This window comes from Erpetoichthys calabaricus, chromosome 8 (assembly GCF_900747795.2).
Source record: "Erpetoichthys calabaricus chromosome 8, fErpCal1.3, whole genome shotgun sequence".
In the NCBI taxonomy this organism is placed as follows: domain Eukaryota; kingdom Metazoa; phylum Chordata; class Cladistia; order Polypteriformes; family Polypteridae; genus Erpetoichthys; species Erpetoichthys calabaricus.
Genome location: NC_041401.2, coordinates 75,854,378 through 75,880,452, shown reverse-complemented (window position 1 = coordinate 75,880,452; position 26,075 = coordinate 75,854,378). Strand labels below are relative to the sequence as shown.

The 26,075-nt window shown below is 42.2% G+C and overlaps 1 protein-coding gene across 1 annotated transcript in view; it reads right to left on the bottom strand.

The window, feature by feature from the left end:
* The window catches only part of galnt17 (polypeptide N-acetylgalactosaminyltransferase 17), a 138,640-nt gene that overhangs the window by 5,234 nt on the left and 107,331 nt on the right, over positions 1-26,075 (bottom strand). The window contains exons 9-10 of the mRNA XM_028806818.2: positions 24,059-24,154; positions 11,957-12,124 (exon numbers count right to left, since the gene is read on the bottom strand). Of these exons, the coding sequence (XP_028662651.2) occupies positions 11,957-12,124; positions 24,059-24,154 (264 nt within the window). The remainder of the gene's footprint in view (positions 1-11,956; positions 12,125-24,058; positions 24,155-26,075) is intronic.

The following is a 26,075-nucleotide window of genomic DNA, read 5'->3' as shown; positions in this document are numbered from 1 at the left end:
AGGTCCAACTTGAGCTGACCCTCTAATGTACTCATTTCTAATCCTATCCATCCTCGTCACACCCAATGCAAATCTTAGCATCTTTAACTCTGCTACCTCCAACTCTGTCTCCTGCTTTCTGGTCAGTGCCGCCATCTCCAACCCATATAACATAGCTGGTCTCACTACTGTCCTGTAGACCTTCCCTTTCACTCTTGCTGATATCCGCCTGTCACAAATTACACCTGACACTCTTCTCCACCCATTCCACCCTGCCTGCACTCTCTTTTTCACCTCTCTTCCACAATCCCCATTACTCTGTACTGTTGATCCCAAGTATTTAAACTCATCCACCTTCACCAACTCTACTCCCTGCATCCTCACCATTCACTGACCTCCCTCTCATCTGTCTTGTTCCTAATGACCTTCATTCCTCTCCTCCCCAGAGCATATCTCCACCTCTCCAGGGTCTCCTCAACCTGCTCCCTACTATCGCTACAGATCAATGTCATCAGCAAACATCATAGTCCACGGGGACTCCTGTCTAATCTCGTCTGTCAACCTGTCCATCACCATTGCAAATAAGAAAGGGCTCAGAGCTGATTCCTGATGTAATCCCACCTCCACGTTGAATGCATCCGTCGCTCTTACTGTAGACCTCACTACTGTTACACTTCCCTCGTACATATCCTGTACAACTCTTACGTACTTCTCTGCCACTCCCGACTTCCTCATACAATACCACAGCTCCTCTCAAGGCACCCTGTCATATACTTTCTCCAGGTCCACAAAGACACAATGCAACTCCTTCTGGCCTTCTCTATACTTCTCCATCAACATCCTCAGAGCAAACATCGCATCTGTGTTGCTCTTTCTTGGCATGAAATCATACTGCTGCTCACTAATCATCACCTCCCTTCTTAACCTAGCTTATACTGCTCTTTCCCATCACTTCATGCTGTGGCTCATCGATTTTATCCCCCTGTAGTTACTACAGTCCTGCACATCCCCCTTATTCTTTTAGTACACTTCTTCTCCACTCCTCAGGCATGCTCTCACTTTCCAAGATTCCATTAAACAATCTGGTTAAAAACTGTCATCTCTCCTAAACACCTCCATGCTTCCACAGGTATGTCATCTGAACTAATGGCCCTTCCGTTTTTCATCCTCTTCATAGCTGTCCTTACTTTCTCTTTGCTAATCAGTTGCACTTCCTGATTCACTGTCTCTACATCATCCAACCTCTCTCTCTCTCGTTCTCTTCATTCATCAGCCTCTCAAAGTACTCTTTCCATCTGGTCAACACACTCTCCTCGCTTGTAAGTATGTTTCCATCTTTATCCTTGATCTCGAATGTCATTCTACAGACCACCATCTTATGCTGCTTTACTACACTTTCCCTGCCACCACTTTGCAGTCTTCAGTCTCCTTCAGATTGACTATTCTGCATAGGATATAATCCACCTGTGTGCATCTTCCTCCACTCTTGTATGTCACCCTATGTTCCTCGCTCTTCATAAAATACATATTCACCACAGCCATGTCCATCCTTTTGGCAAAATCCACTATCCTCTGACCTTCTTCATTCCTCTCCTTGACACCATACCTACCCATCACCTCCTCATCTCCTCTGTTCCCTTCACCAACATGTCCTTTGAAATCCGCTCCAATCACCACTTTCTGTCCCTTGGGTACACTGTTCATTACTTCATCCAACTTACTCCAAAAATCTTCTTTCTCATCCATCGCACACCGAACTTGCGGTGCATATGCACTAACAACATTCATCATCACGCCTCCAATTTCCAGCTTCATAATCATTACTCTGCTTGACACTCTTTTCACCTCCAAAACAGTCTTGACATACTGTTCCTTCAGAATAACTCCTACCCCATTTCTCCTCCCATCCACACCATGATAGAACAATTTGAATCCACCTCTGATCCACCTGGCCTTACTTCCCTTCCATTTAGTCTCTTGCACGCACAATATACAGTGGTGTGAAAAACTATTTGCCCCCTTCCTGATTTCTTATTCTTTTGCATGTTTGTCACACAAAATGTTTCTGATCATCAAACACATTTAACCATTAGTCAAATATAACACAAGTAAACACAAAATGCAGTTTGTAAATGGTGGTTTTTATTATTTAGGGAGAAAAAAAAATCCAAACCTACATGGCCCTGTGTGAAAAAGTAATTGCCCCTGAACCTAATAACTGGTTGGGCCACCCTTAGCAGCAATAACTGCAATCAAGCGTTTGCGATAACTTGCAATGAGTCTTATACAGCGCTCTGGAGGAATTTTGGCCCACTCATCTTGCAAAATTGTTGTAATTCAGCTTTATTTGAGGGTTTTCTAGCATGAACCGCCTTTTTAAGGTCATGCCATAGCATCTCAATTGGATTCAGGTCAGGACTTTGACTAGGCCACTCCAAAGTCTTCATTTTGTTTTTCTTCAGCCATTCAGAGGTGGATTTGCTGGTGTGTTTTGGGTCATTGTCCTGTTGCAGCACCCAAGATCGCTTCAGCTTGAGTTGACGAACAGATGGCCGGACATTCTCCTTCAGGATTTTTTGGTAGACAGTAGAATTCATGGTTCCATCTATCACAGCAAGCCTTCCAGGTCCTGAAGCAGCAAAACAACCCCAGACCATCACACTACCACCACCATATTTTACTGTTGGTATGATGTTCTTTTTCTGAAATGCTGTGTTCCTTTTACGGCAGATGTAACGGGACATTTGCCTTCCAAAAAGTTCAACTTTTATCTCATCAGTCCACAAGATATTTTCCCAAAAGTCTTGGCAATCATTGAGATGTTTCTTAGCAAAATTGAGACGAGCCCTAATGTTCTTTTTGCTTAACAGTGGTTTGCATCTTGGAAATCTGCCATGCAGGCCATTTTTGCCCAGTCTCTTTCTTATGGTGGAGTCGTGAACACTGACCTTAATTGAGGCAAGTGAGGCCTGCAGTTCTTTAGACGTTGTCCTGGGGTCTTTTGTGACCTCTCAGATGAGTCGTCTCTGCGCTCTTGGGGTAATTTTGGTCGGCCGGCCACTCCTGGGAAGGTTCACCACTGTTCCATGTTTTTGCCATTTGTGGATAATGGCTCTCACTGTGGTTTGCTGGAGTCCCAAAGCTTTAGAAATGGCTTTATAACCTTTACCAGACTGATAGATCTCAATTACTTCTGTTCTCATTTGTTCCTGAATTTCTTTGGATCTTGGCATGATGTCTAGCTTTTGAGTTGCTTTTGGTCTACTTCTCTGTGTCAGGCAGCTCCTATTTAAGTGATTTCTTGATTGAAACAGGTGTGGCAGTAATCAGGCCTGGGGGTGGCTACGGAAATTGAACTCAGGTGTGATACACCATAGTTAGGTTATTTCTTTAACAAGGGGGCAATTACTTTTTCACACAGGGCCATGTAGGTTTGGATTTTTTTTCTCCCTAAATAATAAACACCATCATTTAAAAACTGCATTTTGTGTTTACTTGTGTTATATTTGACTAATGGTTAAATGTGTTTGATGATCAGAAACATTTTGTGTGACAAACATGCAAAAGAATAAGAAATCAGGAAGGGGGCAAATAGTTTTTCACACCACTGTATCAACTTTTCTTCTCTCCATCATATTTGCTAACTGTCTCCCCTTACCAGTCATACTGCCAACATTCGAAGTTCCTACCCTCAGTTCCGCTCTCTTTACCTTCCTCCTCTCCTCCTGTGTCCGGACACGTCTCCCCCCTCTTCTTCTTCTTCTTCTCCTTCTTCTTCTTTGGCCAACAGTAGCCCAATTTCCGCCAGCACCCTGTTGGCTAACAGTACTGGTGGCGGTCGTTGTTAACCGGGGCTTGACCGATTGAGTATGGAAATTTGTATTGTTCTCCGCATATTGATTTGGCAAAATTTTACACCGGATGCCCTTCCTGACATAATCCTTCCCATTTATCTGGGCTTGGGACCAGCACGAAGAAACACACTAGTTTGTTCATCCCCTGTGGCTGGGTTCCTGATAATGTTTCCATTCACTTTTTTAACATTTTTATCCTTAGTTGTACATCTCCCTCAGTGCAGTCTTTTTGTTGTAATCACATGAGCAGCAGCATCAGCCAATCAATAAGCTGCTGCTGAGCTGGACTCTTAGCCAATGAATCAGGTGGAGAGGCGTGTCTTCAATTCAGATGATTGGACACAACTGAGCTCATTGCATTTTTGTGATGAACAAATTTCCAAAACGTTAAAAACTTTTAAATAGCACAGCCACATTTTGGAAATGTTATAATAATCTTATAATGGAGAAACAATCGTTTTAACATCGATTGCTTGTTCAAGTTTACCACGAGAGACTTTATTTCAAGTTGTACATTTTTCTCATTTGCTGACAGCCAAGCAAGTTACTGACACACCAGCAGTGTGTGTGTCTGGGTGCTCGCTGTCATGTCAGCTTGCTGTGTGCATTTGGGTGGAGCTCAACAAAGACTTCACCTCTCCATCGGGTACTTCTGTCAAAAATGTAACAAACAAAATATGAATTATAAGTAGCCATAAACCCTCCACAACCAACAACTAACAGCAGGACATCCATCAGTCAGTGCAATTTTGCCATCATGTGAATTCGAACCTGGCATCAGTGAAAGTTTCAGCTGCCATAAGCCTGTTTGGGCTTGGCTTTTAAACTGCATGATATTGCAAATTTGTAATTAAAAACAAGTATTTTATGTACTCTATTAATGCATGCACTTATACTCTATTATCACAGTCATTTTTGAATATAACAGACCTTTTAACAACTAATAAACAAAAATGTGATATCTGTCTCATTGATGAAGCAAATAAGCTATCTATCTTACTAAACCACAGTTAATTTATGCACGGCGGACGCACCGAGGCGCATGCGTACTGCCACCGAGGCGCATTCTTACTGCGCCGTGGTGCCCGCCCCAGAGTCAAACGCAGCGGCTTCCCAAAACGCGGCAGCTTCCCAGAGTCAGTAGATGGCGCCCAAACAACACAACCTGTGAGCGCCCAAACAACACAACCTGTAGGGTCAAACGCAGCGGCTTCCCAAAACGCGGCGGATTCCCAGAGTCAGTAGATGGCGCACACACAACACAACCTGTGGAGTCAAACGCAGCGGCTTCCCAGAACGCGACGGATTCCCAGAGTCAGTGGGTGGCGCCCAAACAACACCACCTGTAAACTACACTTAATGAACGAAGGCGCCCACACAAAGAAACCACTTTAGTTCAAATAGGGTTATTGAATTAAATGGAAACTTTACCATGCCTACAACCTGTGAACTAAACCTGAGGTAAAGCGTGCACGCCAGGTTGTACAGCCGCCCGGACGCGACCGCCCACACCACCGCATATACCTTCCATGATATTTTATCACGCAGCGGCTTCCCACCGAGGCACATATTACGCCGTGGTGCACGTCCCAGAGTCAAACGCAGCGGCTTCCCAGAGTCAGTAGGTGGCGCCCGAACAACACAACCTGTTCACTACACTTGCTCTAATCCACTATACCTGTCAGCAAAGGCAACAGAATTACGTCTCCACAAAACGAAACCGCTTTAGTACAGATATGCTTATTTAATTAAATGACATTTCCCCAGACGCACCCACCCTCCATGATATGTCATCCATCCAAATATTGGACGGAACAGAAACTGATTGCCATTCTTGGATTTCAAATTTGGTAGCGAATCGCGGGCTTACTTGTAATTAAGATAGTCCATGAATGCCCCTGAATAAGATGCCATGCCTACACTTTCTAACTTGTTTTAAAATTTATTTGGCTATTAATAGTGCAAGTTTCTGGGACAAATGATTGTATGTCATGATTGTGAAATATAAGAATGAATCCAAAAATACAGAAGTTATCCTTTCATTTTTCTGAATGACAAGCTATTTACAAAATAACAAAGATTTTTTTTTACAATTTGATTATTTCTTTACAGGCAATACAGACAGCCAGATCATCTCTGTGCAGCAGGACACACAAGAGCTGGGTGGGATGTTCTGCATCGACCACATAGAAAACGGCAGGCCTGGAGCTACAGCCGCTTCTCTTGAGCTGTGAGAACGCAGCCATGCCACTCAGACCGAATTTGGAGAAGTGAAGCAGCCATTGTCGGTTCTGAGTAAATTGTAGCTGCATACACAGGGGTGAAGCCGAATCCAAATCACTTCTTAAGTAGTCATTGGGAAGGTTATTGGCCAAACTCACACTCCTTTGGGGAAGTCCCCTTGACCCTTATACACTTCTTAGTATTTCTCCAAACACAAACAACTTTTCTTTTTAAATGTTTGCTTTCTCCCATAACCTGACAGATGTACCATTTTGCACTAAACAAAAATCTGACATTTGAAATGGAGCCTGTCATGTCACACATGTATGATTCTCCGCAAGGCACCATCTTAAGCAGCACATGAATTTCACTGTGCTCTGTGCACAGCACAACAACAACCCTTTCAACTTGTGTGAACACACTGATGAAAGCAACGGCTTATGAATGCCATGGCTGCAGTGTGTCTGATGTCTTCACTAAAAGGGACTCAAGTGCTCTGAAACGCCTGCCCCTCATAGCCACTGTGCCACTGCTAGTGTTAAACAGCACACCATTGGACGTGTATTACACATTTTCTCACAAGAACTACGATGATATTCCCTACGTTGTTCTTTACATGTGTTTGTACTCATTTTAAACTGCTGTCAGTACCATGGGTCATGTGGATCTATGCTTACTGTATAAAGTTAACATAATGGCAGTCATGGACAGGGACACGTCAATTTACTTAAGCTAAGGGGCCTTGGAAAGTGCTGGGGGGTGTGGAACAATATACAGTATGCTCAATTTGTCTTTATATGTCTTTCTGCTCTGTTAACTTTAAATCTTATCACTAGCAAAATATATCTTGTTGTTTGACAATAGGTAATGGAACAGTAATGGGTTTCATGTCTGTCAAATAGTTGCATACTAGCTATTTTCTTTAAAACTTAACCAAATATGTATTTTTGTAGGTACTTGTTAAGTATATCATATCCATAAAATATTTCCATGGGCAGTCATTAGTGCTATGTGAAGGAGTGGGACTTGTGTCCTGTTTGTGTTAAAAGATAGGCTTTTACTGATAATGCAATTAATAATCGCTGTAAGCAGTAAAGCTGATTATATATTTGCTAGCTAAGAGTCACCAAAACTCACCAGGAATGACCCAAGTCTTATCTGAAACAAACTAAGCAGTTTGATTTATGATGTTGTTAAGAAAAGGGAGGGATGATTTTAAAGCCATATAGAGTGTACACTGTGTTCATTGGGTATTCAGAACTTCAGTGTTAAAGTTCTGGCTCATCATTAATGCGAATAAAGACCTCATTTTGTTAAATTAAATATTGGGGCTTTTTTTTTCTTGCACATAGCTATAAAAAACAATCAGAACTTCTTTTTGTAATGTACAGCAAAGTGCATAAAATAAAAAGTAGCACTTTCATTGAAAAGAAACAATACAGATGTCTGGAACTTGCAGTCTAGCTTGGCGTTTCTCAAAATATGGGGGTGTGAGGGAAATTCTAGGGGGCACCTGAAGTGGCTCAACTCCTAAAGCATAAGTAGTAGCAGCATGGAATGGTGCCCAGTGCATAGAGAGTGGTGGCACTTTTATTACAAACTAGCAAAATACTCGTGCTTTGCAGCGGCGAAGTACTGCCTTAAAATTATTATTAAGAAGAAAAGTAAACCTTTTTAAACTGAGGGAAAATATACCAATAATTATTTGTTAAGGATCTCTTTGTATAGCACGTTGTCAGTTAGACCCTCCGGTTGTAATATGGCCAAGCTGTGCGCTGAGCTTACTCTTGAGCATGCAACGTATAGTTGGCCATGTGAAAAGCAATCTTGCCTCAAATCAGTGCCAACCTTTTGTAGGGTCTGTCCCTGAGACTTATTAATTGTCATTGCGAAGCAGAGCCTTAGTGGAAATTGGAGGCATTTGAATTGAAATGAGAGATCAGAGGGTATAACGGGGATGCGAGGAATAAAAAGCTCTCCCCTGAGCCACTGCCAGTAAAAATAGTTGCCTCAATTAGGTTCTTTTGCAGACATGTGACCTGAAGTCTCGTGCCGTTACAAAGTTTTGGTGGCTGTACGTAAATCCACAATTGGATTTTTTGAGCCAAACCTGTTGTTTTCGTATGATTTTTATTATTGGGATCGTACCTAGAAACAGAAGCTCTATTAACTTGTGGATTTGCGTGCGAATATTTAGCGACAGCGTCTCTATGAACTTGTGGATTTGGGACCAGCGTCACAAAGTTGTGTCCGTCTAGCTGCATCAGAAAATGTACCACAACGTCTGACATGCCTCCTTTTTACTGGTTTCTCACAGCTTGGGTTGCTGCTGTCATAATGAGTTTCATGGTTTGTTTCAATTACGTTAGTATTTGCAGGACTTGTTGTGTTGAAGTGACATTCGGCATCTGTCAAGCGTTGTAAGCATACAACCGGTTTCATAAATAACTTCGCATCCAGCTTTTGAGAGTTGAAACATTCATAAACATCAAAATGTCCACTACTCAAATCGTCACCTGTGAATCTAGATGTTTAAGAGGCATTGGCGGTTCTCCTAACGTGTAAAATAGGCTGGCAGCCAACTACGTGGGAGGCCGGGGGACGCAGGACACAACCCCGCCTGACACGAAGACCGAGCTGCAGGCTCGAAGAAACACACGTAATATATGTACATAAGTAGGATTCAGTTATGACCGTTACGTGTAGAATTTCGAAATGAAACCTGCTTAACTTTGTAAGTAAGCTGTAAGGAATGAGCCTGCCAATTTCAGCCTTCCACCTACACGGGAAATTGGAGAATTAGTGATGAGTGAGTCAGTGAGGGCTTTGCCTTTTATTAGTATAGATATCTGTTTCTTCAGATTCGTGTCCCGTCTCTCCTTTTATGTGTACTCAGTGATCACGATGGAAAAAACAAAACAAACCAAAAAAAAAAAAATAGTCCTGAACAGGGTCATGTGGGGTGCTGGAGCCAATGCCAACTAGCATGTGGCACAAAGCAGGAACAAACCCTGGAGAGGGTGTCAGTTCACCTAACCTGCCTGTCTTTGGACTGTGGGGGGAAAGCGAAGCACCAGGAGGAAACACACACAGACACTGGGACAACATGCAGACTCCAAATATGGAGGACCCAGGACACAAACCCTGCTCTCCTTACTGCGAGGTGGCAGCACGACCACTGCGCCACCATGTGCCCTCATCTTTAAGTGACACAGATTAATTGCAATGGTTTGATTAAGAAGTAGGGAAAGAAAGTCAAGACAAGCAGATTTTCTGCATGAAGGATTTCCATGCCTGCTTATTGAAGGTGAGCTCTGTTTCTTGTGTATTTTTTTGTGCTCAGAATTCCTCAGCCATGGCAGCTTAAAACCTACTAAACTCAGCTCCGACTTGTAGAAACAAGGCATCCCACACACACACACACACACATACTAAGAAGCAGTTGAATTCTTTCATCACAAGGCCGGCGCGTTACATGGCTATCAGGAAATGAAAACTAAAGAAAGGAAATTTCCTGATAAGGCACACATGGCGTACTTAATAGCCAAATGCAAAAAGTCTTACACAACTGGCGAAAGCCTCGCTCAGCCAGCTGTGCTGCAATAAGTAAAGTTGTAGTCGGTGAGAAGTTTACTCGTCAGCTTGTAAAATCAAAAGCCTCTTTCCGTGATGCGATTGTGTGACGCATCAATGACTGCTGATTGAACGAGTCCTGCGCAGTGAAACATTTGCTGTCCAGTTAGAAAACCCGACTGACACAAGTGGGCCTGCTCAGCTACTCGTGTTTGTCAGATGCTGCGCTGATAAATTTTGAATCACAGAGCTGTTTAAAAGAAATAGCATTTCTTTCTTGGGGATGCCACTTAAGATCTGTTTGTTATGAGAGTCGCTGTCTAGCCAATTTCAGATCCATCCATCCATCCATCTATTGTCTAACCCACTACATCCTAACACAGGGTCACGGGGGTCTAAATTGTGTTACATTTTTTGAGCAGTTCTTTTTCAGTTTTAACTAAAGATCTATACATTGCACAATTCAAATTGAAAGTGAGTTTGTTTCTAATGCTTGAAATTTGGTATAGTCTACTCATCTTACCTTGACGCCATTTTGTGTTCAAGGATGTTAAAATTATGAGCACCCGTTGGTTGGACGTAGACATGGGTGAGCATTGCTAGGGTCTTGTCTCTGGAAGTCACAGTGGATTATGTCATCGGTGTGACAGTTTATAAACTGGCCCCATTGGATTCCTACTGAATAAGTTTGTGGATATTCAGTGAACATACTGTGAGACTTTTCCTGACAATTTTCTGGCCAACAACTTAACGACACAACCTTATTTTCCTTGGACATGGAAAGTTTGATCTCCATTTTTAGTCTGATACAAAAAATTGGTTTTGTTTCTAGTTTTGACGATCGGTGGGAGAAGAGTGAGCAGGCTGCCTGCTGCCACTGCTGATTGTCACATTTGCAAAACAAAGACCCTGATGATGAGGAGCAAGGGAATTTAAGGTGGCCCGGCGTTAATAATAATAATCCTCAAACTGTAGCATGGCAAAATTAAATTAAACAATCAAAGCAGCAACAGGACTGCAGCTCTTGAAGGCATTGCTAATGGCTGATTTAATTCAAACTACAATCATCTCCCAAATGGGCTTACATTAAAACTTTTATTAAAAGCTGGCATATGTCATCCTCTACTGTTCGGCATCATCTATGAGATTCTCCCTTGGCACCCTAAAGCAGTTCTGCATGTCTCACTGGAAAAGCTGTCTTATGTCATACATTGATTGGATAGTTGTGCTGCGTTATTTGCATATATGAGAGAGAAGTCGAGCAAAATGACACCTTTTAATGCTTAACTAAAAAGATTACATTATGCAAGCTTTCGAGGCAACTCAGGCCCCTTCTTCAGGCAAGATGCAAAACCTGGTAATACAGCCCAATTCCTACTTGTTTCCTGAAATGACGCCCCTCATGAGTGTGTTTTTCTGAGACGTAAAATGTTGCTATAAATAATTAACTGCCCTGCTCAACATTCTCAAATTGTAAATTCACTTTTTAGTATCCAATCTCTCCATACTTTACTGTCCCCAATCCTGGTTTCAGTATACAGTACTCGCAGTGATGATTCCAAAGGGGGTGGTGGGATGCCATTTACAACTTTGCCTAAGGCAGCAAAAATGTTAGAGCCAACTGTGCCCGTAGTTATGTACTTGGGGTTGTTGGCCTGCAGGCTATGTGAGCCATGGATTGTCACAGTGTTTAAGGGTCCCAAAAGAGAGTGACGCCATTTTATCAGCCCCTACGCACTATGCAGAACTTCACATAAAAGCTGGAGTAAGGAGGGCATCAGGTTAGCTGACTTGGGTTTCCTTATAATTACAGCAAAGCTCTGGATTTTAGTCCATTGATATAAATGGTGCTGGAGAGTGGTGACGTGTTGTAATTTGGTTGGACATGTAAGTCAGAATTTCACTGTCCTTTGTACACATAATTACAGTACTGGTTCTTTTTAGCCATTCTGGTGTGTGTGTTTAGACCATTGTGAGTTTATGTGTGTATATTTATTCATTTATTTAATGAGCTTCTTTAAAAAGACAAATTTCCTCCTGGGGAAAAAGTAATATATCTATCTATCTATCTATCTATCTATCTATCTATCTATCTATCTATCTATCTATCTATCTATCTATCTATCTATCTATCTATCTATCGCAGTCCAGCTGACATTTGTAAATGTCACGCAATAGTGAGCTGATAATAAACCTTAGTTACTGCAGGTTAGCACCGACTCTCTTCTTAAATAATGTCTTGAAATAGATTTGTGTGTCAGGCACTCAGTTGGCCTGTTCCGATTGCTCACTCAACCATCAGCATCTTCCTGTTTTCCCCCACCCACCTGTTTAAAGTGCCAGCTTCTCTGTCGGACATTACTGATCTTCTCGCAGTTTAGCAGCTGAGGGTAGTTGTTGGCGCCGTCATCTACCAGGCAGCGTGTGTCCTCGCTAAGCCTCGTACTTCCCAGGGAGCCCACATGCAGGAAGCCTTCCTTAGTCAATCTACAAAGCTGAAAAACATGGAAAAAAAGGTTTTACTGATGCTGAAGGTGAAAAAATAAATTGTCCCAAAAGAGATTTGTCATGGTGCAGTGGGAGGCCTGGCCTCTTGTTTTGTCCTTCCTTTATTTTTCATTTTTAGTGCCTGTTGTGCATTTCTGATTCTTTGGTCAACATTAAATCAAGAAAACACCAAGTTAAAGAGACAGCAGAGAAGCTCAGAGTACCTGCCATTTGGTGCCTTACGTGTGTGTGTGTGTGTGGCCATCTGTGCCGGAAGCAAAGGCTCCACACTACATGCCCCAGATGGTGGCAGATCTCTGGGAAAGCAGCATCTTTTTGGCAGACTTGCACTCTGAAATGTATGCCATGTATGTTCCACCATGCAGCCGCACAGCTCCTGGAGACTGGCTTTAAATCCTGAGCCTGTCTGTGTGCTGCTTGCATGTTCTCCCTGTACCAACCCAAAGACATGTGTGTTAGGTTAACACCAAATGAACCCAGTGATGGAGTGTTGCCCCCTCCAGGGCTGGACCCTGCTTCAAGTCCGACAATACTGAGTGGGTGTAGATGATGGATGGATTGTGGATTTATTCATTTCTGTGTGTTTTATACAAAATGTACTCCTGTCTTCTGGCCTGTGCAGACACTGAATCCTCCATCTTTTAAATTCAAATTGAAAAACACGTTGCATAGAGCAGGAAATTCTTGCGGAGATGAAGATAATTGCTGTCATCCTGCTGATCAGCCCTTTTGTACAACACAATGCCCTGCGAGGGGCCCAGTGAACGGTGTTGATGTGACAAACAAGTCTCATGCACCTCGCTATCAGAAGCTTCATCTCAAAGCCAAATCATCATGTCTGGATAGCAGACGACTGGAAATGCACATGAGTCACTGGCTAGGATCTTGTCCAGCACCTTGGCACGTACTGCCAATCGGTAACTGCCTGAGGCTCACATGGCACTTGAAGCGAGTACAAAGTGCAGCTTCCCAGATCTAGGAGACATTACTGAAGCTTCTGCAAAAAAGGATTGCTCTAGGCAATCCAAGTCGCCTCAGGCAGTCACTGCTGGATTTATAGTTTTGAAAGATGCATCCTTTGATTTTTGGAGTCAGTGCACAGTTTGAAGGAGCCACGGTGGTGCAAGATGAAACTTCCAACAGAAAGAACAGTGTGATGTGAATTAGTGCGTTAGGCAAATGGGCTAACTCTCTGGATAAACGATGGACTCCGCAGGAAAGCCAAGTGAACCAAACCCAGCTATGAATGACAAGAAATGTGGCCTGATGACAATGGTGATGTTCTGTAAAGCAGCAGGCAGCATATTCAGTGTCCACCGCTGACCGCATGTGGCCATATGCTGAAATAACTGTACAGCGTGCTTGTAATCTGAAAGAGTCTTCAAGCGAATGTAAGGGACAATCTGCACACTCCTGCCCCCATGCTGAAAGCTTTCAAGTGGAAAGCACAAGGCCTGCTGCGCAGTTCACAAAGGTCTCACCTGAGATGAACAAACCCTCATGTGTTGTCACATCGGGCACTCACATGCCTGTCCGACTTAGCAAGCGTACAACATGGAGCGTTACGGGCTCACAACAGATGAACAATCTCAAGTGAGATGGCGTGAGGAACACCATTGGGAGTAACTCATCTCACCTGCCGATGCACAAAATGTAAAAAAACAAGTATTTAAAGTGTATGTGAAATATATATTATATTAAAATATATAAAATATGGACCAACTATTATGAAAGTCCCTGTTCTGTACAATTACCTAGAAAGGTTGACAGCATTTTCCAGGTCCTGGTTTGTGTAGGTTTATCAAATCATAAAACAGAATTCAGCAATTTAAACAGGAAAGAAGACGTAATAAATGACCAGAATGTTCGTGGAATCAGGCAGAGGGCATGTGATGTCTTTGAAAACTGACACCAAATCACAAACGCAACCTTTACTGGGCTGCCATTGTGTTAAAGTGCTGTGGTCACAAAGAAATGAGGCCTACAACAGACTCTGGAATGAAAACAGAGCGAAACAGAACTGAACAGATCATCATCAAGGAAAGGAATGTCATCCATCCAGACATTTTTAACCTGAACTTTCTGTTACAGATTGTAGAGCCGGAGAGTTCATCCTGCCAGCTTTGGATGCAAAGAAGGAACCAACCCTGGATGAAATGTAATGGTGTTCCAGTACACGTTTACCCACAATTCAGAGTTGCTAATTAACGTAAATGTGGTACAGTAAGACCGTAGTTAATGCTGTTGCCTCATAGATTTAGCATTCTGGGGCCCAGTTGTGTGGAGTTTGCATGTTCTCCCTTTGCCTACACAGGGTATACCGCCACATCTCATATGTGTTAATATTAAATGTAATGGTGTGGGTGTGCGCACGAGTGGGCTCTGTGATGGATAGAAGATACCGTAAACATGAACTGGCTTGAACGGCTTTGTGAATGTAAAGTTGTACAGTTAACGTAATCGTATTTGGGGTATTTCAAGATACCTTAGCAAACCACCAAAGCGTGACTAGCACGAGCATGAGAGAGCTTGGGGGGGGGGGGGGGGCTGGGGTGGTCCATCTACGTGAATTGCGTGCAATCGTCAAAGTGGGGGTGGGACTGAGCACATTCATCAGAGCAGTGACCCACCGTGACCCATTTCTAACATAAACAATAGCAACTTGCAACCCACCAGTGGCCAAATCCAAATTGGTTCACAACAATGTGGCTGAAAAGCAAAGTTTTAAGAAAGAGGCGCACTTGAAGAACGTGAATAAGACGAGTGAAAAGTGAGTCTTTGAATGGGTGTTGACCAGTATGGCCCCCTGTCCTCGCGAGGTTAGCTGGACATACACCCTAAATAACCAAATGACGAGTGGGCTGAGTGGTTGGAGACGTCACACTTTGAAATTCAAGATTGTCAGTTCAACCTGCCCCACTGGCTCCCAGCGCCAACTGGCCTTAGTTTGACAATAAAGTTAATGGATCATTACTGTTAGGTTCTGTTGATATTAATCAGTTTGGAACTGCTTTGTGTTACTCACTTTAAACAAATCCGTGCCTTTATGTATATTAATTATGTACCTGGTAATTTGTAAAGTTTCTAACCTATGAACTTCTTACAGCCCTCAGTGATGAGCGCTTTACAAAAATAAACTAAATTAAATTGATTTCACAATAGCGCTGTATTCTTAGAGCTCCTTGGGATGGAGTTCACTGTAGAAATCCATCCATCCATTTTCCAACCTGCTGAATCTGAACACAGGGTCACAGGGGTCTACTGGAGCCAATCCCAGCCAACACAGGGCACAAGGCAGGAACCAATCCCGGGCAGGGTGCCAACCCACCACAGGATACACACAAACACACCAAGCACACACTAAGGCCAATTTAGGATCGCCAATGCACCTAACCTGCATGTCTTTGGACTGTGGGAGGAAACCATGCAGACACGGGGAGAACATGCAAACTCCATGCAGGGAGGACCCGGGAAGTGAACCCAGGTCTCCTTACTGTGTGGCAGCAGCGCTACCACTGCGCCACTGTCACTGTAGAAATGCACGATATAAAATAATCTTTGTTTTCAAAGCCCCGTATTCAACTAACGATATAAAAACTTCCCAGACTGACACCATCAGTAGATTAGCTGTGTTTGTGTGGTCAATGGGTAGAAGAGAGGAAGGTGGAACGGCCATAGCAGAAACAAAGGAGCCCTAAAGCACAGTCTTGGTAAGGGGAGAGAACCTGAATTTTGGGTCCTGGCTCAGAGTGCTACTTGGCCCAAAGACTTAACAGCAGCCACAGGTCCTTCCAAGATGCGGTTGCTGCAGCATTCAAAGAGCTCCGACTGCTGCGTCTTCCTCTAGCGACAGACTGCATAAATAATACATCTAAAGAAGACTTCAAACAAGGCCTTCCTTGGGGCCGTCTAGAGAAATGCTCTTCCTTTGCTGATGGCTGCTGTTTACTTTCCATTTAAGGAAGAAGAGATCCAAGTGACGCTTCTGTTGCAGCACATTAGCTCTTGTTTGACGATGCGCATGAAAACAAAAACAACAACAAAAAAATGTGCATAAATACATAAAAAGATAATCATACAGACAAAGTGGGACCTGGCTGATCCTCTATAGACCCCGTCATTAATCCAGCCTGTCACCAAAACTGAGCTGTCTTTGATTACTTCTTCCGGAGAGGGAGGGAGCTTCTTCTGCAGCTCGGTGCGCTCACTTTAATTAGACTGTTACTCAGGGTGGGGATGAAAGAGCTCAGAATCCCCTGAGAAAGTGCTGATGAGAACTAAACAGAGGAACCGCTCAAGGTGAACAAGCACAACATCCTGGACAAGTGCAGACAGGGTCTTGAAAGGTGCAGCCAGACCTGCTAGATTTCAATTAAGTAACAAAGATTTTGCTATACATCATCATGGCTTGAATACGCAGGACATCAGCCCATCTGAGACTGACCACCAAGGACACGAGGGCTACTGAAAAACAACCGAGGGTAGTTCAGATTCTCTGAAAGGCTTTCCAAAGGGCTCTTGGCTTTGATGGGGAAGCACAGGGTCTGAAGTGGCCAGTGCTACTGCCCCACAGGCAACTGGAGTGTCCTTCAGGTCTCAGAACACCAAGTCTGGTGGGAGTTTGTTTGTTCTCTCATTGCCCACATGGCATTTTCCTGAAGTCTCTGGTTTGATTCCACTTCTCAAAGACAAGCAAGTGCCTCTAAATTGATTTGAGTGAGTACGGGAGAACATGAATGGAAGGGGATAATGCGCCGCACACCCTCTTAAGTAGCAAAATGAGGCTAAGTTGAGCGTAATTAACGGTGCACCACTGGCGGTTTGTGTGCCAGTAGAACACAGACATTCAACACTAGAGATGCAACATCAGTGAGCAAAGACAGAATCCAAAAAGGGCAAACAAAAAGTCAAAAGCGCTGAACCATTAGAAATAAAACAAGTCCATCTTGACAGTCCATGACTGCAGCTCAAATAATGATGCCAAGCAATAAATGAAGATGAGTGGGCCCAGGGGAAAACAATCAATGACAGTAGGGGACTGGGGGACCTTCTGTCAGTTCCCAACCAGGGGCGTTTCAAAGATATGACGGTTTAGCCCCCTTTATGGGTGTCTAGGTAGAAACAAAGAGCGGGAAGAGGCCCCTTTGTGGGGTGTCGAGTATGTTGATATACGTATATAACATACTGTATATATCAGGGGCTGATACTGATATTTTCATACTCTGGTGCTCAGACTTTATTAGTTGTGACGTTTTTATTTTATTTGCATTTTGATTAGGGTATCGTGATGCCAATTTGTTTCATTTCTGATGGCTGTGTCCATCTTGTTGCTTACAACAATGTGTGGTTGCCATTCACGCATTTAGTCCTCCTGATGCTTGTGACTTCATTGTGTCTTCATTATTTCAAATAGCAGCTCATACCATCTGTGTTCTCGATCGATGAATACCCAGTCACCATTCTTTGTCAATATCTTTCGAGTGTAGGAGGCACCTAAATGATGCACCTTAGTAGAGGTTAGGCGGATGAGAGCCCTGCGGCAACGAATGGGTACACTTTTCCTATTTATAACTAAAAATAATTTTATAGGGGATCCTTATTCCATCAGATTTTTAAGTTGGTCTGAAAGACCTTTTCAAACTGTCCCTAATTTTCCGACTAAACCATACCATTTTAACTTTATCTATTTGTGTAAATTAATTTTAATAATGTTTTTAACAATAGCACATCCAAAAACGATTTTAATTGTTACATATTTTTATTACACAGTTTGATTGTGGTTAGGTTTAGGACTCTTTCTTTACTCTGTGGATTTCTGTTTTTGTGTTGTGGCCGGTCACCAGTTCTCTTCTCCTGCCAGCTTATCGACCCTCGATTCTGATTTTGTTTTATCATCTCTGAGAAGAGTCCATCTGCATGGATCATATTATGGCTTGTTCTACTTAGCCTCTCTATAGTTGGGCTTAATGGTGTCCCCCGCTATTTACTGGAATAAAGAATAACATCAAACCAATATACAATTATGAAATTAGGGGTCCTAGCAGAGGGGTCTTGGGTTCTTATTTAACACTGATGAGCTTGAAAGTAAAAACTCACTTCAGTCAGAATTTTACTGTTGTAATTTTTATGATTGATGTTGTATTATTTTAAACACGCCATGTACTTCTATGCATTCTTTTATAAGTTTGAGGAGGTGTTATTGTGTGCAGACAACTCCACAGTTTTTGGGAAGCCGAGTTCATACCGCATAATAAAATTGTTCTGTTTTAGGTCAATGAGACTGAGCATCTCTATTAAACTTGGCCAGGGATGTACCGTCTCTACTGTACCAGCGACTTTGTGCCATGTCCTCCATCACCCAGGTATCTTGATGCACACCTACAGCGCACACCCAGATCTTGGCCAATATACTCAGCCGCAGCACTCTTACAAATGTTGGCTCTGGCATGGCACCTTATGGTTCTTTTCTGGGTTGTCTGGTCCTCATAGAGCTACAGCTTCACAAGGCGCCATTTCACTCTTAGAAAGGTTCACTGCATATGAAAAACTTTCTAAAATGTAGAAAAAAAATGAAATCTTTAATGTATGGTAGGGTGAGGACATTATCAGATTAACTCTTTCAGGGCTAAATATTTTTTCCAAATGACTCAGTTTTCTGAAAGTACACAAAGCAATGGTTTCACACATAAATCAACATAAAACGTCTGTTGTTTTGTGTTGTGGTTGTTGTTGGCGCATGTTCGGTATCTCTGGAGGCAGTGGCTGTGTGGGGGGCACCTCAATGGCCAGCAGGAATGCACGGTGGGCTGGCTACCTTCACACAGCAGGTGGGCAGCGGTGGCAGTCACAGTGTGACGCAATATGGTTTGTACCTCTTGTCATCATAAGTGGTGGTCCTTCCTGGTGAACGCTACTGTAGGCGTATCAGCTACACAAACGTGTTCAGCACCACGATCAGCTGATGCTGGTACCTCACTTTCGTATTCAATGTCCATCTCCTGATCACTTGCATCAAATTTCCAAGTCCGACAAGTCAGTCCGATTCAGCGATAATATGTGAAACGTCCATGGCGTATTTAGTCTTTCACCAGATGTCAATGCCATTTTAGAAATTGTTTGCTTTTCATTACTCATGCAGGGACTCGAGATTAAATCAACAAAGCTACTTAACTTTCCTTCTAGCAAAGAGAGTCAAACTTAAATGTAAGGGCGAGTTTTGTCGCAGTTTATAGCGGATTACCGTCTTCTACCCCTGAATTTCGACAAAAGTCGACATCAGCCCTGAAAGAGTTAACTGTAAGGGAAAACTGTATTACTGGATGTATGTGGGAAGAGTCCTTTTAAAATCATGAGCCATTGGTATTTCACAAATCTGTCACCATCTGTTCATGGTTATTCAACATATGGAGCCTGTTACAGATCTAAATGAATGAATTTTTTTTAACTTTGTCGTATACATAGTATAGAGAAAGTATAGGAATCATGAAAAAATTCAACCTCAAGATCTTTACGTTTTCGACCTTCCTGAGTCCGAAAATACTATTTTTGAAATTATGTCCGTCTGTGTGTAAACACGATAACTCAAACGCTTTGACCTGGTCAGTCAGTGTAATTTATGTCAGTGGTGGCTCTGAGGCTAGGGATCTGTGCTGGTAATCGGAAGGTTACTGGTTTGAATCCCTTAAAACGGCACAAGCAAGGAGCAAGGCCTAACCTGCAATTGCTCCGTCCTGGGTATAACGTTAATCTGCATCCAGCCCTGCATGTAGGCCCTCAGACCTGCAGGGAAACACCTGGGGCCTCATGTATAAACGGTGCGTACGCACAGAAATGTTGCGTACGAACGTTTCCACGCTCAAATCGCGATGTATAAAACCTAAACTTGGTGTAAAGCCACGCACATTTCCACGGTACCTCATGCCCTGCCGTACGCAATTTCTCCGCTCGGTTTTGCAGACTGGTGGCACCCAGTGTCAAAGCAGTGCTACTGTTCCTGTGTGATCACCCTTTCATTCTTAAATCCACATTCCTGGCGTGGCTTTATAAATACACTGAAACTAACTGCATATTGTTTATTAGTGTAATGCATCTGATTGTAATTAACCTGCAGCAATATAATGGTCCAGGGAATAGCCATAGTATTCCAAATACCATAACTGCTTTAGCGTTGTAACTCTCACTGCATGTTCTTTCAGCTGATCCCGTTAAGGGTTGCCACAGCAGATCATCTTTTTCCACATTACTCTCACTGCACCACTCGGAGTATTTATATCACTGTATCTGAGTGGGGAATCACAGCAGCAGCTGATCGGAAAGAGAATTATCGGTACACAGCATGAAGCAGACGCTGACTCAGCCACGGCAAAACGTTTCCAAGACTTCCCTGTACGGACTTCGCGGTTTAGAAAAAGTTTCATCCCAAGAACTCTAAACGCACTAAATCAGCCCATCAAGTGCTCCTTGTAGAACTGTTTGGACTTATAAGTACAATTACCTCACTGTAAACTTGGGATACAGTTATAATATTTCACAACCTGCGCCACTTTATAAAGCGCGTATTTACATGTGATGACGATATCATTTTTAAGATGAAATGCAGAAAAATATGTTGATTATATTATACAGATAAAACTTTAACTTCATTTAAATAATCTGTATTGTTAATAATTAAACATGTGAGGACACGGTGCCGCAGCGCTAGCTAGTTCAGTAATTGTTCCTGCCTTGCGCTGTATTCTTGCTGGTGCTGACGCGACACTGGAAGGATAGACGGATAGAATAATTAAACATGTACTACGAAGATATTTCAATGTTCCTTAAAAGTTTTGAAGAATTGGGGCTCTAAGCTTACAGATGGCTTCACGTCTATTACAGAGCTGATTGTGTGGCGATTGGGTATTTGGAGAAAGAAAAGTAAGGACAGGAATTGGATGTTAGTACGTTTGAAAGAGACAGTACTTCTGTAATAAATTATTTCATCGAAGGTTGCGCATGGTGCAGCAAGCCTCTTGTGTGAGACATGAACAATCACTGTGCCACCGTGTTCCCATGTTTAATAACATGCTTTAACTCCTATCATCATGAAAAAGATATCACGTATACATCTCAGTATTTTAATTACAGTATTCAGAGAGCTGTAATATCACGAATGTAATGGATTCTGTGTCCTGTCGGAGAAAAAGAAAGCCCGTTTAAGAAGCAGGTAGTGATTCACACACAGGGCACATAGAAGATCAAATACAGAACAAAGCATTTAATGTGCTACTTTAGTTACAATGGGATTTGAGAAACTAGTAAATTAAATGATTTTAAGGTGAAATTTATGATGTTCTACTTTAATGGCAAAATGAACTACGTGATTAAAGTGGAAATTTCGAGATTAAAGTTGACATTTCATGCTTTTTTTCCCCACTGTGTGCCTATTTTTTTTGTCTGTACCCTAATAAGCTTTCATATGACACTCAGACGGTGGGCTACGACTTGCCTTTTCACGGCGACTTTGATATGTGATTTCTTTTTTATTTCGGGCACTGTGCGACTTTGTGAACTTGAGCTTTCGAGTTTCTCCGACACTCTGTCACTTGATCAACTTCCTTTTGTTGATTATACCACTGTTTAAACCAACAAATAGTATGTTTTTCCTTTGCCTCCATTTGGTATTCGCTGAAATTCTTCTATTTTCCCCCGTGCTTTTCCCATTGTCTTTTCACAGAAGGCTATTTATATTGATTTGCATATTCAAAGAGGCGTAATTCTGGGATGAGTTGGGGCGGGACAGAAGGCGCGTGCACGTGCGTTACTTTTCACGCTGACCGGGATTTATGTAGTGGAAGAATGTGGAAGTTTGCGTATGTACAGATTCCTGCATCTGGATTTTTCTGTGCGTACGCACATTCCTGCTTTTGTGCTTACGCCATGTTATAGTGTGAGTTCTATGCACGCTGTTATGCATGAGGCCCCTGGGATTTGGTGGCAGAATTGGCACTCCAGCCACCATAAAAAACCTCTCACTGTTCTGTTCCATCTGAACTTGTGTGGTGCTGAGGTGTCACCCGCCGCGTGGCTGCACTTGGGTCCTAATCTGGGATGCTGAGGTGGTTTGTCATGTGGTGGGGGTGGCAATGTGCTGTATCAGCGTGTGCTCCTAACCTCTTTCTCTTTCTTTATATCAAAAATAAGAAATCCTATCAACTTTTGGGCCACTTCTGACAACCGAGTATGTAACTATGGTTATAATTAGAGATGATTCAAATTTTGTATAGATATTTATAATGATAAAAAGCAAACAGATATGACATTTGAGAAAAATTACTCAACCAGAAGTACTATTTTATATAAACAACCATCTAAATTTTTTGTATCATGGAAAGATAAATATGTACACAGTATTAAAAACTGTATTCAATATAACGCATATTCTTTCAATAACTATTATTAATTTTATTTTAATTTATAATCATCAGTTTAACAATAACGTGTAAACACTGAGCATGCCATGTAAAGATGTAATGGGAACAATAAGCTGCATACATCCCTATTGTGTTCCTGGTAATACATTTAATTTTATGATTTTTTTTTTATCTCTGCCACCATTATCATAATTAAATGTAGCTAAATGTAGTTTTACCTCTAGCAATTTATTGCAACAAATATATAATACTAACACTTTTTTAGGTGACTATAACTCTTTTTACTTTACACGTAATCTAGGTCATGCATGTGTAATCATGAAAAAATTCCACCACCGTTTTTGACCTTTTCATTTTAATATAAAGTTTGATTATAAATCGAGATAAATTATTGTGTATCTATATTATTAATTAGTTATGGTGAGAAACAAAGAGGTATGATATTTGAGAAATACTGAGCTACTGGAAGTGGCTCTGATGACCTTTTCCTCTATCTCAGTATATGAGAAGTTCGAGGGGAGCGCACTCCCGATTTTTTTTTTCTGGAACCTTCATGTAAAATGACTCTTTTCAGAACCAAAAAGAGGTACCCCTATGACATCGCTCTGCAGAACCTCTCTGGCCCCTTTATTTTTAAGAGTGTATTCTGCACCCACTTACAAAGCCAGAGAGAAGTGTACAGCCATTGTTATTTAATAAATGTCTTTCTGTCTTCCATTCTTGTCAAAATGACTGCTGGGTTTCTTCCTTGGCAGTGGAGTGGCTGTTCTGGGTAATGCTTGTACAAGGTGGCTTGACTTTTGTTTGCTAAGAGAGTATGCATGGAGGATGTGATCGGTCTACTTAAGATGGGTATATCCAATCTGATGGAGTTTAGAGCTATAAACTATCATATATTCCAAAGTACAAGAGTAAGATTTCAGTGTTCCACCAACAATTGAGCAGAAGCAGGACCCCCTAATTATACATTAGGGTAATGTGTATAATGTATAATGATATGGGTAGACTAAAAACAAATCAAGCAAAAAGACATTTAGCACAGTTGTTCGGTTTGTTGTGAATACTAAAAGTATAAGTGTCTGAGTCTGTTTGTGTGTCTGTCCAGTTGCTATGTCTCTGTCATTCCAACAGGTGGCGCATGACAAATATTAAGACTTCTTTTCCAAATCCTATAACAAAAGGCATATAATAGAGATATATGCACTGCATAGTGCAATGCAAACGTTAATGCAGAGGTCTGCCTTGATTACGTAGATTTCAAACCATCTTACATGGGCAACACAGCTAGTTAGATCAATAAAAACGTTTTGTTGCCCAATAAAACTGTAATATTATGAACATGCATGCTTACATTGGAATCAAAGGAGCAGATGCCTAAACTCACCCATTACTCCTCCTTCCCCTCCACCTAACAGATCACGCATGCATTTCCATCATAATAAAATGCATTAAACAAACAGACGACACTGACACTGACCCACTCACCACTACAAAACATGGCTACACTCTTACCTGTGGTGCCCATCCATGGCATGGGTACAGGATGGCAGTGTGATTGTCTTTTATTCCCTGATCGACACACAAGTGGTTTGCCTTGCTGTTGCGGAGCTGTTGAGACAAATCAGGGTGAAACTTTGAGTTGCATTTAAATTTGTGAGAAACATTCCCTCATTATTTTGCTCTTTTTCCAGTGCATGCCCTGCTCCAGTAATGCAGTACTTAAAAGTAAAAATCGACATCTCTTCAGTGTTGCCAATTGCCAGTCTTACTGTCTGTTCTTAACTTAACATTAGACAGCAGCGGGCAGCTTCTCTAAGGTGGCTGGTTTCTTTGCTGGCACAGTGTGTGAGAATCTGCCTGACAAGTCTAGGACAATACCTGTTACTGGAAAAATGCAAGCGTTAAATAAATGGGGTGAGAATGTAATGTGAACGAGTTGGTGTGTATTAGATTTTTGGGGCAAGTATTTACTATATACGGTAATAAAAACACTAAGATATGTGCGTCCAGTCCCTCAGAGCAATCTGATTGGTCAGTTTGGTTTTGCTGATGTGACGGAAGGGGAGGAGTAAAGGCAAAGGACACACACTGAGAGAGTCGCCGTCAAAGACGGAAAGTATAAAACCAGACAGGAGGTAAGAAAAGTGGGAAGTGGGCTTCACTGGGACAAACTCGAGAAAGGGACCCACGCAAATACAGAGGAAAGGCACAGAAAGTACACGTAGGGCAAGAGATAGCAAATATTGTTAAATTATTCTATTATCTATCTTCCACGTACTGTGACTACTGTTATTAAAAATACCATCCAATTCAAATTCCCAAATTGTCAGAGGTTTGCATTACTGGACAAAAAGAGTCAAAGCTGGCACCAGTGTGGCCCTAAGAAAAAAGGTAAACCTCAAACTGGCAGCGGGCAAGGAAACTGACATGCCAATGTGAGAGGAAAGGGAGCTGCCTTTCAGTAGGGAGCTTTGCAATTCTACTTGACGACCCAGACCTGAGTGACAGGGAATGTGGGGCACCCAAGAAGGAATCTGTTCTAGGACAGGCACCCCTTCAAATGTCAGGACCATCTGCTTTTATACAGAGAGGGGGGGACATGGAGGGCTGAACATCTCGTGGCCGCTAAAGGGAGTACGTTCCTTAAAGGTGGGACGACTCAGAACTTGATGCCCTTTTGAGGGTAAGACTGGTAGGATGCCTGTTATTACCCTTCATCCCATTAGAGGGCAGTAGGGAGCGACGTTGGGCACTCTTCCTGTTTTTCCTGGTTATCTTACTGCCAACGAAGGGCCATCCCTCGATTGTGGGATATGATTGTGTTGTCTACCATGAAGTGACTCCAGAAGGAGGTTTAAAGTGCCCCACTAACTTTGGGCCAACTGAAGAGAGATGGGAGATGAGAAGGAAGTGCTTTGTTGTGGTGCTTGAGCCGTGGGCAAGTGGGTAAACCTCATCGTCAGGCAGACAGGGGCGTAAGCCAGTCGAATTAGACTCACAAGAGTGGCAGGGGTTCTTGTTTTGTCATTCTTTTGTCTTTTTATTTCTGGCTTTTTTCCAATAAATGGCACTTTTTTCAAGTTATAAAATAAATAAGAGATCAAGACTTAAGTCAAAGTACCGGGAAGAAGGCAAGTGCGGGCATATAAATATCCCATGCTGTTCCAAATATTTTTAATACAAATTACCGACCGAAGTAAAGGAAAAAGACAGGCCTGGGCAAATGGTAGCTTTAATTTAGATCCTGAAAGGCAAGAATCGCTTCATTATCATAAAAATAAAAGATTTTAAAAATTGCATAATTCCATTCAGGCCCATAGGAGTACAAGGGAGGATGAATCCCTGAGGCGGGTGGGTGCCAGTCCACTGTGGGGTGCCCATCCACACTAGGCAAAATGTTTGGAGCTTTTCAACAATAAATGGATATGTGAAATAGGGGTGTAAAATTCATGCCAGACTGATAAAAAATTTAAATAAATAAATAGTGCAGGTGGAATCATCAGAAGTTAACTGAACATTTTAAATTTCT